The 17,779-nt window shown below is 41.1% G+C and overlaps 1 protein-coding gene across 1 annotated transcript in view; it reads left to right on the top strand.

Annotated features, from left to right (window-relative positions):
* The window catches only part of LOC128448955 (E3 ubiquitin-protein ligase RNF19A), a 36,754-nt gene that overhangs the window by 13,138 nt on the left and 5,837 nt on the right, over positions 1 to 17,779 (top strand). Inside the window, exons 2-5 of the mRNA XM_053431851.1 lie at positions 8,051 to 9,055; positions 13,677 to 13,885; positions 13,973 to 14,117; positions 15,071 to 15,233. Of these exons, the coding sequence (XP_053287826.1) occupies positions 8,334 to 9,055; positions 13,677 to 13,885; positions 13,973 to 14,117; positions 15,071 to 15,233 (1,239 nt within the window). The 5' untranslated portion in view covers positions 8,051 to 8,333. The remainder of the gene's footprint in view (positions 1 to 8,050; positions 9,056 to 13,676; positions 13,886 to 13,972; positions 14,118 to 15,070; positions 15,234 to 17,779) is intronic.

The following is a 17,779-nucleotide window of genomic DNA, read 5'->3' as shown; positions in this document are numbered from 1 at the left end:
ATTTTCATTTTATCACCGAACCTTCTGTTACATACTTAAATGATTTATTTGTCTCTTTTTTTCAGTGTCACCGGGGGAAATTTATCAGTTCCTTTCATTAGTTTTCACACCCTTTTCCTGAGCTGTTGGCTCTCTCTGCTGAGCAGAAATGCTAGGAAACTTACCTCATTTCCTCCCTTCTTGATTGAAGCGAGGGAGGAAAGAGGGGAAGTCTGGGAGGAGGGGGCATTTGGAGACTGTACTGGCATTGTTGGGGTTGGAAACTTTTCCTTTTCTTCCCACTATTGGCCTGCCGTGTCTCTCTTTGTACAGCATTGTTTCCCTGCTAGCACTGATGTTTTCACTGTTTTTAATTCTTAGCATTTTTAAGGATCAGATGCAAAACATACTGCATGGCCAAGTTTTTGATTGTTTGAAATATAGATTTTATATATTTTTCTTCTACTTTGAATACTGACATTTTTTTCCATGAAAAAGAGGACATATTAATTTAATAATACTGATACGTTTTGAAAGTCTTCACTGACCACACTAGCACAAAGGTTTCTGCTTGCTTCACACTTTGGTGAGCAGGACGGGAGTGTTTCACCCAATAAAAGTCATTAGCTGATCAGTTTCCCTGCCAGACAGATGTCCTCTGTCTGCACATGATGCAGTGGCTGTCCCCAGCCCCATAGAGGCCCAGGAATGTGCATAGAGGCAACATTACACAGGAGACAGGCAGGTCAGGAATTCAGCTGAAGTGATACTGACTGACTGACTACACTGGCTGAGCTGCTGCATGTTTCACTGGTCACAGTTGTCTGTGTGCCTTTCATCACTGTTGTCTCCCTGTCTGTATATCTTTTCATCTATCAGTCCGTCTTTCGGTCTATTGTGTCTTGTTTATTCCTAGTTGCATCTATATCACCTTCTGTATCAATTTCCTTTATTTGCACTACTTGTGTACAGCCGTGGCCAATAGATTTGAGAATGACACAAGTATTGGTTTTCAGAAAGTGTGTTGCTTCAGTGTTTTTATATCTTTTTGTAGGATGTTACTATGGTATACTGAAGTATAATTACAGGCATTTCATAAGTGTCAAAATATTGTATTGACAATTACATTGAGTTCATGCAAAGAGTCAATATTTGCAGTATTGACTTGGGATGCACCGATATTGGAAATTCTTGGCCGATACCGATATTTAAAATAACAATCTGGCCGATAGCCGATACCGATATTTGTTTATTTTCTTTTTGTTGTTATTCATTCACCCTTTTGTGCCAGAAAAAGAATTAAATCATTATTTAAAAAGCACTATTTAAAAAATGTTCAGCCCTTCATCACTCTTGTCTTTTAATGAGCACAAATTGAATCAGATTTATGAAACAATCTTTGATTTAACTAAACTTTATTTAACAGAGACATATTATACCCATTTTACCGCAAGTTGAAATGGTTCCTTGGGATCTTATTGAAATGACTGTAACATATTTTGGTCAAAATACCACAAGGATAATTTAAAACGGCACCTTTTTACCCTGTCTAAAACAGCCCTGTTAAAGTATCATTATAGAGAACGCTGTTCTCATTGATTTACGGTAGGAGTATTGCCCGTTTATTAGATGTGTTACGGCTTCTGTGTGTATGACGTATGTTGTCAATTCCCTTGTTACCTGTGCATGAGACGGATGAATAAAGCCGATGCACATGAGAATAAAGTACTTAAACAGACGCTACGCTCATACTTTTTACGCCAAGTTACACTGCGTGAGTCAAGATAACTTAACAAGCCCTCCTCAGTTTTACCTGTTTTTAGTGTCGGGCAGAAATCACATCGTGTCAACACCCACCGTGGGCCTTCGCGATGCTTGTTTTAATCAAACAGTCGGATTCCCCTGGTCCGCACCAGTTCTCAGTCAGCTGCTAGGCGCCAGCCGAAGCGCACCGCAGGGTGCCCCCCCGCGCGAACAGAGGGTTCCCCCAGCGGTCGCCGTAGCTAAGGTGATCCGCGAGAAGGGCCCGACACGCGTCCAGAGTGGCCGCGGCTGACCGCGTACCCAGTCCCCTCCAACGGCCCGCCTTCCGCGCCGGCGATGGACTAGGCCCGCGGTCCAAGAGAAAGAAAGCCCCCGCACCAGCGACGCCGTGAGGCGCCACCGGATGAGTACCTCCCGGTGCCGCACACTGAGCCTCCGGCGGCGCGGAGAGGAGGGCGATGGAGCGACTGCTCCCCCAGCCGCGGCACGTGCCCAGCGGTTTTACCACAAATATGAACATCGGCCAATGATATCGGTGAAAGTCAAGTTTATTACCGATAAGCCGATATCAGTAAACTAGGCGAATATCGGCCGCTACCGATGTTCGGCCGATAAATCGGTGCATCACTAGTGTTGACCCTTCTTTTTCAAGACCTCTGCAATTCAACCTGGCATACTGTCAATTAACGTCTGGGCCGCATCCTGACTCATTCTTGCATAATCAATGCTTGGAGTTTGTCAGAATTTGTGGGTATTTTTTTGTCCACCCGCCTCTTGAGTATTGACCACAAGTTCTCAGTGGGATTAAGGTCTGGGGCGTTTCCTGGCCATGGACCCAAAATGTTGATGTTTTGTTCCCTGAGCCACTTAGTTATCACTTTTGCCTTATGGCAAGGTTAGGGTTAGGGTTCACAACATTGGAACCGCTCTCCTTGAAGTTCGTGATGATCCGATAAATGGTAGATTTAGGTGCAATCTTACTAGCAGCAATATCCTTGCCTGAGAAGCCCTTTTTGTGCAAAACAATGAAGACTGCACATGTTTCCTTGCAGGTAACCATGGTTAACAGAGGAAGAACAATGATTTCAAGCACCACCCTCAGTTTAAAACTTCCAGTCTGCAATTCTGTCTTAATCGGCATGACAGAGTGATCTCTAGACTTGTCCCGGTCAACACTCAACCCTGTGTTAACAAGAGAATCACTGACATGTTGTCAGCTGGTCCTTTTGTGGCAGGGCTGAAATGCAGTGGAAATGTTTTTTTGGAGATAAAGTAAATTTTCATGGCAAAGAGGGACTTTGCAATTAATTACAATTCATCTGATCACTCTTCATAACATTCTGGAGTATATGTAAATTGCCATCATAAAAACTGAGGCAGCAGACTTTGTGAAAATGAAGATTTATGCCATTCTCAAAACTTTTGGCCACGGCTGTATGTGTTACTTAAAACTATGTGAAATACAGTAGGTTAACTAATTTCATGATACCATGCCAGACGGTACCTAATAGAAACCTTTCAGTCTGTTTTGGATTTCCTTGCCTCACTCACATGTAACAGTGCACACAGAAAAACACACTTTTGACTAGTGAGTCTGTGCTGGCTAACTTTAAACCTTATATATTCCCTCTAGGGCTGCCGCGATTAGTCAACGTCATCGATGACGTCGACGCTGAAAATTCGTCGACATCAATATTTTAGACCGACATGTCGACACATAAATTATGAATTTACCTTTTCGATTTCTAAACAATTCGTTATAACAAATGTTCTTCAATATCACTACGTAACGGCGGGTTTACACCTGGCGCGAAACGCTCGCCAGGAAACATGTAAGTTTAGCTAATAGGAAGCCCCTATGTTGGTATGTTGTGGACCAATAGGATGAGGCAATGAATGTGGGGGGCGGGATCAGACACAGAAGTGAGGACCTGAATAAAGATGTCAACATTAGTACAAAGTCTGTCTCACCCACATTATTAAGTGAACTCGACAGACTCGACGCCGAAACCATCGGAGCGGTGCATCGCAGCCCATGTGAACCGCAGCCCATGTGAACCGCACAAAGGTTTAACAAGGGGGGTGGCTAGGAGGAGCTTTTAAATGAAATGGTTAAATTGATTTTTTTGGAGGAAAATTAATCGTTTAGATTTATCGACTAATCGCTAAAATAATCGACAGATTAATTGATAGAAAATAGTCGTAAGTGTTAGCCCTAATTCCCTCATCTATTAACTCAGTGAAATAACAAGCATTCTCCTGCACTGCTGAGTCGCACAGGGTTGTCTTCTCTTTTCCCTACCCCTACTAGCCAAAGGTGCTGATCGACAGCTTTAAATTGTTAGTGAAAACTAATACAAATACTGATGTCATATACTTAATTTTTCAAAAGCCTGACGTATGTGTTTTTGGGGTGGCCGATGCTGATACCAATATCAGAAGAAAACCTGAATGAAGAAAACATATTTTTTTTAGGTAAAATATTAACATAATGCAAATGTATAATTTTATATCGTTGACAGTTTTCATTAACACAGTGTTTTGCTGTTCCTCCAGAAAGTAACCTGAATTTTACTTTGGTTTTTATTTATTAAGTTGCTAGACAGATTTATATTTTCCTTTTACTTAAATGGAACATGCTTTTGCACAAATTATATTTTGAAGAGATTTTGTATGGGACTGTAAAAGGGAAATTGTGAGTTCAGGCTGGGTTATTTTTTGTTGTGGAATAATGCCTTGCAATGCATACTTAGTTTAGACCCTTAGAAGGGTCAGAGTATTCGTTAGTGTTACTACTACTATTTAAATTCCGACAAGAAGCAGAGTAGAGTGTACTGCAAATTGTGTCTCAAGCATGTTCCTGCAAAGACACGTAAAACCGTAATTTTATTCACCATCTGAAGCAGAAATGACAAAAATAGGGATTTTATTTATTTATTGACTGATATGAAAAAAAATATTGATACGATTTTTTTCAATATTGCCCAGTCCTGATCACATGTCGGCAGAAATTACAATAATGTAAAATGTCTCTGAAAGCCATCTAATCAATTATAATTAGCCAACTGTTAAATATGTCAGGCTCTAGATTTTTGGTGATAAATTTGTCGTGGTAGAGGGCCTATTTAGTTTTGGAGACTACCAGTAGTGTGCAAGCTAATCCCGGGTTTTAGCTTCATCAACATGAAATGTCAGACATACAGACTCATTTACACTCATTATTTCCATGCTCAATAAAATTGTAGTTTATTGAGCGTTTTCTTGTTTGTTTGTTTTCATGCTAGAGTGACAAAAGTCAAAAGTTTCAATGTTGCTGTCGAATATGTCACAAACATAAATGGTGGCAACGCTTCCAACATTTTCAGAATAAGAGCACTCCAGCATTTATGTTGACTGAATTCATTAATTTGTTTTTAAAAGAGTTTTATTTTGAAATATTTGCAGGAGCGGAAGATGAACAGCTTTATACTGTATAGGACTGGTATCTATTTAAGTACACAGGACTACTTTTATACAAGGAAATACCTTAGTTATACTTGAAACCTCAGAAATGGTGTAATTAAATTAAAGGTTAAGATAAATCAATCAATCAATCAAAATTTATTTGTATAGCCCATATTCACAAATCACAATTTGTCTCATAGGGCTTTAACATGGTGTGACATCCTCTGTCCTTAACCCTCAACAAGAGTAAGGAAAAACGATTAAAAATCCTTTTTAACGGGGTTAAAATAAGTAGAAACCTCAGAGAGAGCCACATGTGAGGGATCCCTCTCCCAGGACGGACATAAGTGCAATAGATGTCAAGTGTAGAGGAAAACATCATCAAGATAAAGGTTTTAGCAGCTGTCATATAATCGTCAGTATTCAACATCTCATGTTTTCCTAATGTCATGCAGCCCTAACTTTGTCTCAGATTTACTTGGATTTTTAAGGTTGTTACACCCACTCAATTTCTACAGATTTTCACCTTACAGACAGCTGTACAGATTTATACAGATACACATTGATAAATTCATTAGAGATACATTTTCCCTTTGAGGATGGCAAGTATATGTTATTATTATTATCATTGTTAATTATTATGAGATATATCAGATTGATGACCGTTAGACGAAGACCTGACCATAATTGTTATGCATAAATGCAGGTGATAACAAATCAATCAAGCTGCATGGTGCTGGGCTGGGAACAGGTCCAACCAGAGGACGTCTGTTCCTCATGCCACCCTCATGGAGTCTGTTTCTGACAGTTTGGTCAGAAACTAAATGTCAGTAACTGACCTCCAGCAGTAGTCCTCCTGTTCCTCATAAGGCAAAAGACCGATACCGGTCCTGCTGCTTGGTCGATGCCCTTTTAAGGCCCAGTCCAGTTCTCCTTTTGTAATGGCCGGTGTCCTGGTATCTCCTCCATGCTCTTGAGACTGTGATGGGAGACGCAGCAAACCTTCTTGGCACTGTACGCATGGATATGCCATCCTGGAGCAGCTGGACTACCTGTGCAACCTGATTGGGTTGCAGGTACAGCCTCATGAATACCAGTAGTGACAGGGACACTCACAGAACACAAAACTAGAGAAGAATCAGTCTGGAAGGATAAGAAGAGAAACAATCGTCTGTGGTCACCACATATAAAACTGTTCCCTTTTTGGGGGTTATCTGGTTTAAGCACCTGTTGTCACTTTCATTTGCACCAAAGCAGATGAAATTGATTCACGATCACTAGTCCTTCTTAAATGGACAGACTGATATCCCTGAAGTCTACCTGACTTGGTGTTATACTGTGACGATTAAGTGTTCCCTTAAATTTTTGGAGCAGTGTCCTTTGCCATAGGTTTCTTTGTATTATCTTATATTTCCATTTCTACCCAACTATCCTTGATCTATCACACATATTTGTGTCTGAACCTGACCTAGGTCAGAGATTTGTAACCAAGACTTGCCTATACTCGACATGCACTTTTTTTCCGAATCCCACTTCAGCACTATGCAGTTAATGCAAGTAATGTTAGCTGTTAAACCTGTCACACTGTTATTGTTACAATGGATACAGCTTGATGGTTTATCCTGATTGCAAAGTGTGAAGTGTGTAAATGACCTTAAAAAGGTATTGTTGTGAATAGGCTATGGGTAGATTGTTTCAACAGAGAAGTCAAATGTTTGTGGGCTCATGTGACTGAACCATACACAAACGTTAGGCTTGGGTAGAGTATACACCCTCTAATATTGACCCCTTTTTATTATATAATTTATGATAATTTCAATTATAGTTAATATGAAATAAAGATGTTGTAAATTTGCATCTGGATTACAGTTCACTTAATTGTTGCTGCAGAGTTGTATGTACAGTTAGTCATTTTTGCAAACATCCCCCTTAACAAACAATGTATGTTGCTCTTTATTCAACTGATAGTGTGATCAATTAGCTTTACTTAAATTCTTGAGAGACAGGTATTAAAGTTAGCACATGCTTTTTATTGCTCTTCAACCTAATATGGTTAACCTCATCTGTCTTTGAAATTGTGATTTCTGCTGTGACTTCCTGAATTGCTGGTGAATCAGAAACCATTAAAAAAAACAGCTTTAACTCTGCAATGCTCTATTTTTTGCCATTATCAGCAGAAAAGAGTCTGGGCCTTGGCCTTGTCACTGTTGATCTTGCAGTCAGATCGCTTTGTATGCATCAATTCTGTCAAATGTTGTTGACACTTTGTCCTCATCTCACCTTTTTTACTGATATGCAAACCTGTACCCTGACAGCTGTGATACTGAAGGAGCCAAGTGTCTAAAACTTTGTTTGAAAACCGCAGTGTTTATTGTAACTGAGGATTGGATAGCATTTATCAGAGAAATAAATGCATACAAGTATCAATGACATTAACATACAATAATATTTATTTTAGATCTTGCATCATAAACTTGTCACAAGATGATCACTACTCCTGATGACCATTGGTTATCAAAATTCAATTAAGATGATGCTTTATATAGTCAAAATTAAATGTTCATAATTAATTGTTTTATACTCCTCAGCTAAAGACTTTTCTTGACACAGTGGTATACCTACTGCCTGCCAACAACAGAAGGATTGATAATTCCTCTTCTCTCCTTAGTGTCCAGATATAAAATATTGATTTGTTTTGACACTTTGAATATAGCTTAATTTTAACTTTGAAGAATGCCCATGTGTCCAACAAAGTAATTGCATCTTATTTCTGTTCACACAATCATACTATGACTGAATTATTAAAATCTATATGATATATACAAATATTTTGTTCACACTTTGCTTGTCTTCCTCTCTCCAGGTTCTGTTGCATTAGTTTCACAACAGGTGACCCCCACCCCTCCGCCAAAATCCGGCTATTAGATGTGACCACGAGGTTGATAAGGCGAAGCCACCATGTCTTAAACACAGACGGGCCCTCTGGAGCCCTATCTCCCCACCCTGGCCAATCTTCCTCCTCCCTCATCCACCACCTTACCCCTTCCCCAATCCCCATCCCTTTCCCAGACTTCCGTGGACATGTGAGGGACAGGTTACCTAACCCTGGCTCCCCACTGGCACATCCTTCCCCTCCCTCAGGAGAAATGACCCTGCAGAAGCACCAGCCGCTGAGTGGTGGTAGTGGTGGGGTGATGGGTTCAGACCGGGACCTGCACTCCACTTCTTCCTCCATCTCCCTGCCCTCTGTGAAAAAGGCCCCCAAGAAGAGGCGCCTCTCTTTGACGTCTCTTTTCAGACCACGAGGATGGGAGCCCAAATCAGGGCGCCAAAGGTCCCGAGAGCTCCAGCAACCTGGACCTAGTAGCCTTGGAGGGGTGGGTGGCATCGCCAGCATCGAGAGCATCCACTCTGAGATGTGTAATGACAAGAACTCCGCCTTCTTCTATGTGGCTGGGACCGGAGCTGCCTCTGCCTCTGCTGCTGCTGCTACTACCACCTCATCTGCCTCAGGGCCTTCTTCCTCTACCTCCTCCTCTTCCTCCACCTCAAGGGGAGGGGTCGGGGTGGCGGCAGAGCTACTGGAGTGCCCGCTGTGCCTTCTGCGTCATTCAAGGGAGAACTTCCCTGACATCATGACCTGTCACCATCGGTCCTGCATTGACTGCCTGCGCCAGTACCTGCGCATTGAAATCTCAGAGTCACGGGTCAACATCAGCTGCCCAGAGTGCTCAGAGCGCTTCAACCCGCACGACATCCGCATGATATTGAGTGATCGGGCTCTCATGGAGAAATATGAGGAGTTCATGCTGAGGAGATGGCTTGTGGCTGACCCTGACTGCCGCTGGTGCCCTGCACCGGACTGTGGGTAAGCATACAAATAGACATGAGTGTTCTCGAGAATGTTTGGTTGTAATGCCATTTGTGAGGGTCACCTTCATTAGCTGATCAGCAGACCAGTAGTACGCAACTAATGTTTTAAGTGACACTTATGACTAAAACTAAGTCTAAAACTTTAGATGGGAATATGTCAAGTTATATTTATTATACTGTATATCTTTAATGTTTTATCGAATGGGATCACAGGACTATGTGTCAAAAATAGCCAAGGAAAGGAAAACAAAACTGGAAAGTAGCAGTTGCAACTCATCAGACAAGTCAGCTATTTCTTCTCAGATAGACTGATATACAGGCACGTGCACAGACATTTTGGGGGGCAGGTGCTCAAACCCCCAAAAAAGGGCACCCATCGCCAAAACTATTTATGAAATAAAAATTATAATAATAAATAAATAAAAAACACAGTAGGATATTTTCAGATTATATATTTATTTTTGTTAACAAACTAACTCAAATTATCAATTTGAGTTAGTTTGTTAACAAAAATAAAAAATTGCTGCAGATCCCTGTCCTTCTGCTTTTGGAGTCTCTCTTTTCTTGGCATTATGCTGCAAATTTTGTAAATGAGATAAATCAATGTTGTGCATAATTATCAAGAGTGACTTACATAATCTCTATAAAGCTGACAACACAGTACACACAATTTTTTTTTTACTGTTTTCTGACAGAGTTGAAGCATAAGCAGCATTACACTAATAATATACCACAATTTGTGAGCACTCGCTCAGAGACACAGTGAGATCAGAGCTTGTTTGTTCTTAACACCGGAAACAGTGAAAACACAGAGTTTCTCTGGTCACAGCTGCTCAGAGATCAGCGCTGCAGCTTCTTGATCAGAGCAGAAGCTGCAGTTGGTTTGTACCGAGCTTCAGTTTATGTTTCCGCCTCCAGTCTGACCTGCTCTCACGTTTTGTTTTAATATTTCGTCAGCTAAAATATGCGTCACATCCTATTACGTCTACAGCCCGGCGCTCTTCCCTGCAGGTCGCTAATCTATATTGTCCGACTCACGGCCTCGGTAAACTAACCATGGATAAATCCCGAAAAAGAAAAGTCTGGGAGGAAAATAGAGAGGTTAATTCTGCTTTCACTCCCCAACGATGCTGGCTTACCTTTATGCTTGATATGTGGCGAGGAATTGGCAAACATAAAAAATGTAATGTTTAAAGTCATTTCCAGAGCGAGCACATAGCATCTGCTGAAAAGTGTCCAGATGGAGATGAGCAAAAAAAGCATAGATCTGTGTTTAATTTATTTCAAAGTAGGCCTACACATGGGGGAAGAGGGGATAAAATGGCTCTTTCGATAGTAAAGGTTGCCGACCCCTGTCTTATACTGTCAGGAGGCCTCAGCCGAAAAATGACACAAGAGATGGTTATTGAATCAGGACATCAGACCCGTTTATTTTCCTTCACACCTCAAAACTTCTCTCTCGACAACACCACCTTCCGTTAGAACCCCCCTTCAAAACAAGAGTCCTAACCAACACCCTGCTTATATCTGGAACTACACATCAACCTTCCACAATAAAGCCACTAAATAAAATGGCTTACAGGTGTGTTGTTTTTTCGATGTGAATAGCATGGAAATAAATTTAATTCTGCATTTATTTCCACATTTATTTATTTCAAAATTTATTCCAACTTTTATTTAATCCCTGATTTATTTATTTTTCGATTTCAGTGTCCTTATGCTAATGAGAAAGGCGGGCCTAACCGCAGTCTCGAGCAGGATTGGTCAACTGAGCTACACACACACACACACACACACAGGCCCCGGGGCTCCGCGCCCCCCAAAGCCACACACTCGCTCAGAGACACAAGCAGTGAGATCTGAGCTCGTCACCGTGAAGCAGCCGGTTAGTGACTTTGTAGAACAGTGGAAACACAGAGTTTCTCTGGTCACATCTGCTCAGAAATCAGCTGCTTCATGGGCAGAGCAGAAACTGCAGGTGGAGTTTCTGTTTCCCTCTCCTCTCTGCTGTCTCCTTGTGCTCAGTACAACACCAGACGTGACGCTCACAGTCAGCACTACTGACACCTAAATCATCCCAATAAAAAATAACCTTAACTAACCCTCGCTGCAAACAGCTACTGGACACCAGTCAGCATTGAGAGGCAGAATTAGTAGGGCTGGATCATTACACTCCTTTGACCAATCCTGCATGAGATGCGGTTAGGCCCGCCTTTCTCATTAGCATAAGGACACTGAAATCGAAAAATAAATCGGGGAATAAATAAATAAATGTGCAAATATATTTAAGACATTTATTTAGAAATTTATGTTGTTATTAACGTATTTATTTATTTATTTCTGTATTCATTTATTTATTTTTCATTTTTTATTTATTTATTTATGTATTTATTTATACATTTATTTATTTATTTATTTTTACTTAAGTCATGTATGGTCCTCCATATTTTAAAGCTTCCAGTCTGCTATTTTGTCTCAATCAGCATGACAGAGTGATCTCCACTCTTTTCCTTGTCAACACTATCACCTGTGTTAACAAGAGAAGTACTGACATGATGTCAGCTGGTCCTTCTTTGGCAGGGATGAAATGCAGTGGAAATGTTTTTTTGGGATAAGTTCATTTTCGTGGCAAAGAGGAACTTTGCAACTAATTGCAATTCATCTAATCACTCTTCATAACATTCTGGAGTATATGCAAATTGCCATCATAAAAACTGAGGCAGCAGACTTTGTGAAAATGAATATTTTTGCCATTCTCAAAACTTTGGCCACGGCTGTAGTTGTTGTATTTTTTCAGAGTAGCAGGTGCTGCGTTAAAGTGACCAAAGAAATAAGAGACCAGTACTGGCAAATTAGCTGTCGCAAACGTCAATATATAGCTCTCGCCAGTATTGGGTAGATAACAGTTAGTTAGCATGGATGAGGTTGCTAAAGTAGGTGAAAAAGTTCAGAATACGAAGAAGAATTTATTTTTACCTTGGTGAAAGACAAGTGTATGTTGTGCCAGCAAGCACTGTCTAAAAGAGGACATCTGGAGCGGCACCACAATACCAACCAACAGAAAATCAAAGACTGCTACCCATCAAAGCGCGCGATCCGTGCTACGAAAGTTGAAGAGCTAAATTCAAGTTGAAGTCTCAGCAATCGCTTTTCACAAAACCTCCTGCTCAAAATAAGGCTGCTACTGAATCATCATTTCATCACTTTTTGGTTTAAGACCAGAAGCCTTTTACAGATGGCGATTTATTCAAGTAAGCAATGACCATTGCTGCAGAGACTGTTGAACAAGATTTCTAAAACCGTCTTACCTCTGAGAAATGGCAGTTTCACAGATGAAAATAATTAAATCAATGTACAGGAGCCGGTTTATTGACACACTGCCTCAGACTAACTGTCTGTAGCTAAGAGTCAAACTACAAAGCACACACATTGTTAAAAGTGATGCTGCATAAAATGGTACATAGAGCTGCACTTAGCTTAATTGCACTGAGAATTTTGTTTGTGCACATTAAAGTTCTACTTTCTAAAATCCTAATGGTAAACAGGGTAACTTATATGAAACTTCAGTGGATAAACATTTACGGTTAACAATGGCACTTCATATGATCTCCTCACTGCAAGTGTGTTTGTTTGTCTACTATGGACAAAATAATTTCCTTATAAAAATGTAGATTATGGGCCACATTACTTTTTTGTGTTGGAATAAAAATAAGTAATGTAAAATTCTTCAAGCAAGACAGCTATGGTCTGCTTAATATGCTAGTAACATTATTTCTTGGTTGCATCAATTTGAAAGTTTAACCAAATCATTTCATGTAATTCAAATACAATTAGCCTAACTATAAGGCCTCAAGATGGAAGTTCAACCAAGGTCGATCTTTCATTTCAGAAAGACCAAGGTTGGGGATCTTGGGCTTACGAAGGTTGGTGATAACTGTTTTAGAGTCTACAGTGCCAAGTCTGCACAGCGCAGCACTACACTGTCAATGTTATTTTTTTCTTTCTTGAAGAGCATAGACTTGTTTGAGAGCAGGACTTGTGGAGGACTGATTTCACATCTGGATTTTGTAATGCTTTCACTCAAAACCCTGTGTCAATGTGACTGGGAGTCACTTAGGCCCTGTTCAGACCTGGTATTGACATGAATCCTGAGCAATCCGATCACAAGTACGTCCCTTCACACCTGGTATTGGAATAGCTCCCTGCATTTGTCTCCTATGACCACTTGTGACTGGATCTCATTCCTCATACTATGTTCTGTTGCGCTTTACAATGAAGTACATTTTTTCTCACTTGGGTCCGTTCACACCTTGACTTAGAGCTCTCCACTTATGATTGGATCATTTGTGATGGATATTTAAATCAGGTCTGAACAGGGTGTGAGAGACGGACTTAGCTGTTCAGAGTATCACCTCTATGGGAATACTCTTGAAAAGAAAGTTTGGTGTCAGTGAAGATGGAGCAAAGCCTTTTAATTTTAAATCTGAGGTCCCCTTTTAATCGATCTTGTTCTTTAGAAAACAGGAAGCAAACCATTGAATAACTGAAAAAAGTTGAAAAACATATGTTAAAATAATGCGTTTGGGTATTTATATGATTTGTTTGTCCTCTACTAGATATGCAGTGATAGCCTTCGGCTGTGCCAGCTGTCCTAAGATCACATGCGGCAGGGAGGGCTGTGGTACGGAGTTCTGTTACCACTGTAAGCAGCTGTGGCATCCCAACCAAACCTGTGATGCAGCACGGCAGCAGAGAGCGCAAAGCCTGCGCCTGAGGACCATTCGCTCATCCTCCCTCAGCTATAGTCAAGAGAGCGGAGCTGCAGGTTAGCTGCCTACGCATGCAAGCGCACACACACACACATGCATACAAAAACCTTGAACCCTATAAACATTCATTCTCTATCTCTCAGCTGATGACATCAAGCCATGTCCGCGTTGTGCTGCTTACATCATCAAGATGAATGACGGAAGCTGTAACCACATGACCTGCGCCGTCTGCGGCTGTGAGTTCTGTTGGCTCTGTATGAAGGAAATATCAGACCTGCACTACCTGAGGTCAGTGAGTCCACACAAACGCATCACTTTCTTAAAGGGATAGTTCATCGAAAAATTATAATTCACTCATCTACTCACGACTTACCGATGGAGGGGTGGATGAAGTGTCTGAGTCCAGGAATAGTGCTTGAAAAAATTTTTATCCCAAAAGTTTTGGAGAAGTCATGGAAATTTGTTATATTCATATTTTCATATCGTTAATTTACACAGAGTTTTTAAATTATTCATATGCTTTTAAAAGAAATACGCTCAAAATGTAAGCAGGCATACTACCTCATACTAACTCGAAAGTTTGTTGGGGAAGCAGGCGGGATAATGCACTATGCCAGGGAAGTGTAGGTTTAACCATGCTTGGCTACAAATGGAAAAGTACATGTCTTTTAATCAAGCTATTGTCTCTCATAAATACTATATTTTGTCGCCTTTTCATGTATACACCGAGGTTTCACAAAATGTTTTGTCATGGAAATTTGGTTTAAAGTTATTGAAAAGTCTTGGAAATCCATTGGTTAAATGTGTATGAACCCTGATAGTTGTGAGTGAGTTGTCATTTTTTGGTGAACTATCCCTTTTAAGTACACATCAAAGTACAGTGTCCAATATAATATCATTAGCCAATCAGTTAATTATCATCACTGTCATTCAAATTATGCCTAGTCCAATAAGAACTGAACTACATACTATTTGCTATTGTGAGATTGTGCGTCACTTTTATTCGTGGCAGTTTACAAGATCTTTTCAAGTGATTATTACTCTTCAAACTGTTGAGCTGTCTGGCTAAATAACAACAAAATATATTAAATCAATCAAAAGCAAGTCAGCAAGGTGAAGATCTTAAGTCAACATCTGGAAAATGTTTTTTCATTCAGTTGTGTTATAGAAAATGGAAAAGCTGAAGTGCCATTACACTAATCTATGACTGACTAAAATGCATTTTTCTTTTACTCTTTCAGTCCATCAGGCTGTACTTTCTGGGGAAAGAAGCCATGGAGCAGGAAGAAGAAGATCCTGTGGCAGCTGGGAACACTTGTAGGGGCCCCTGTCGGCATCGCACTCATCGCCGGCATAGCTATTCCCGCTATGATTATCGGCATCCCTGTTTATGTGGGAAGGAAGGTGAGGCTCGATAGGCACAGTGTTTGTATTAGTATATTAAAGTGCCACTGCTCGTAATTCTTACTACATGCTCTAACACTTGACTATTAAGCTGGATGGATTATTATAAAACATTGGGCTCCATTCTCAATGTTTCATTTTCATCATTTGGAAAGTTCCCCTGTTGTGGAATTCACCTTCTTATACAGAATTCCAGCAATGCGTTTTTACTGATAAATATGCTCTACAGTTTTGCATAACATCGTACATATCACCGTTGTCAGTTATGGTAATAAACATGACAAGAAAGAAGTACTACATATAAATCATTAACCAACCAGTTAAGGCCGATGTATGCTTCTCCGTTTTGACGGACATGGACAGATAGGACCGCCTTCTCCAACGTGGAACGCCCTCTCCGGGCCTCTTCGTGCAGCTCTCATTTTTCTAACTACACGTCGAAATGGCGGAGAGCCCACGGATAGCCCTTGGCTGTGATTGGTCCGCTAACGCCAGCATTTCGGGACCTCAAACTTCCTGTTCCATTCCCTACATCACAATAAACCAAAATCACAACTACGACTCTATGATTAATGTGACAAGTGTGTTAAGCCAGCGGCGTTGTCCGGCTGACGGTGGCTGGTTAGAGCACTTACGGCATGTGTGTACGGTCACATACGGTTATAACGAACTTTCATAATGGGGCTAGCGGACTAGCCACCATGCTAACTGCGCCGGGAACAGCGCAAAAACCCGCTGACTTTAATCCCACGGCTGTCATGACACTGTTTCTCAAACACCGTCAGGTTAGAAGGAAACACTTGGTAGTAGCTAGTATCGGGTGTCCCTGCTGACTGTGTGTGGAAGCTGGGGGGAAGCTAGCTGCCTCCGTGTAGCTTCAAGCTGTTGCAGCTGTTGAATTAGCAACGCAGTTTGGAAACAAGACCAGGGAACCGCTGCGTTAAGACACGATAACATAAGCATTTTGACCCACTGGGTGTCACTTTATTTCAGCAAAAACTGTTGCGTCATCAACATCCTTTTTCTGTTAGTTGCCATCGTTCACTGTGTGCGAGGGGCCGGGAGGACGTAAATAAACCAGCGTGGACTTCTTCTATATACCTCATGAGGTAGGCTTCTCTAAGCTCGACTTCTGTTGCGCCATCTACTGTTCTGGTGGTGAATTGTTTTCACAACAAAAAGGCTCGTAGAACTATAAATCAAAAAGGGTCCGTCCGCTCCGTCCGTCCGTCATTCCGAAACGGACTCGGAGAAGCATACAGAGGCCTTTAGTCTGTTTCTCAGACTATGAAAGTTGGCTTAGGACATTTCCAACCTTTGCGTCTGTCTACACACTTATGTTGTATCACTCATCAGTTTAGGTCAGTAATTACAGTTTGACATTGCAATAAAATGAACACACTCCGACTCAGACTGCAGAATTCCCCTCCTTCGTCTGCCAAGAAGAAGGCAGAATCTACCAACTTTTTCCCCTGACTAATCCAGAGCAAATCCAGCTGTGATCAACTAACACATCTGAACCATCTGATTATGAATCACCTGCATTTAATGCACTGAACACATCTAGCTGCCCAGATGTGGTATTGATCTGTTTACACCAAAGCCATGGCCATTTTCTTGTTGTATGGTCTTATTACATTACATTACATGTCATTTAGCTGACGCATTTATCCAAAGTGAGATACAATTACATTTAGGCCATTTTTGGGGGTTCAGCAACTTGCCCAAGGATACTTCGGCATGGGCTGTGATTCGAGCCACTGACATTCTGGTTGGAGGACAGCTGCTCTACCCCCCTCAGTCACAACCTCTTACTTTTAAGTCTTGTAGCAGGTTTACGTTTTCCCTTATAAGTTGACTGATGTATGATATAGTAGTCTTTTGGGGAGGTAAGTTAAGCATCACACTTCCCAGCAAAAGACAAGTAGGCAAACAAGTGGGAAAAGGAAGAACTTTATAAATCAACTATCAATCAATCAATCAATCAAATTTTATTTGTATAGCCCATATTCACAAATTACAATTCACCTCATAGGGCTTTAACAGGGTGTGACATCCTCTGTCCTTAACCCTCAGCAAGAGTAAGGAAAAACTACTAAAAACTAGGGCTGTGCTAAAAAAATTTATATGGCGGTATATCGTGATATCGTCATGCCGATGCACGCATCGATGCAGATGCTACTGTATCGATACGGCATCAAATGCTTTGACGGCTCTCTTGAAAACGAAACTATGGTGCAGTGCACAATAATGCCAAAGGGGGCAGCATAGGCAAAAACAGCACACGTCTCAACTCAAAACAAGCAAGGAAGAAACACCGGAAAAACTGGCGGAGTTATTGCACGTGAAATGCTTTGCTCGCAGTCTGAATTTGGCCGCTCAACGTGCGCTCGAGACGCCCACTGTTTCTTACATATTCTCCACTGAGGTGTGGAAGAATGCCAAGGAGCTGTGGACCTTAACTGAAGCGGACCTGGCCTGTAGTAAAGATGAGGCTAAAGCCCTGAAGCCGCTAAAAGCTGCAACACTCGTAATGTCCGAAGAAC

Source organism: Pleuronectes platessa, chromosome 10 (assembly GCF_947347685.1).
Source record: "Pleuronectes platessa chromosome 10, fPlePla1.1, whole genome shotgun sequence".
Taxonomy (NCBI): Eukaryota; Metazoa; Chordata; class Actinopteri; order Pleuronectiformes; family Pleuronectidae; genus Pleuronectes; species Pleuronectes platessa.
The sequence above is the reverse complement of the archived record's forward strand: the minus strand, read 5'-3'. Positions and strand labels throughout refer to the sequence as shown.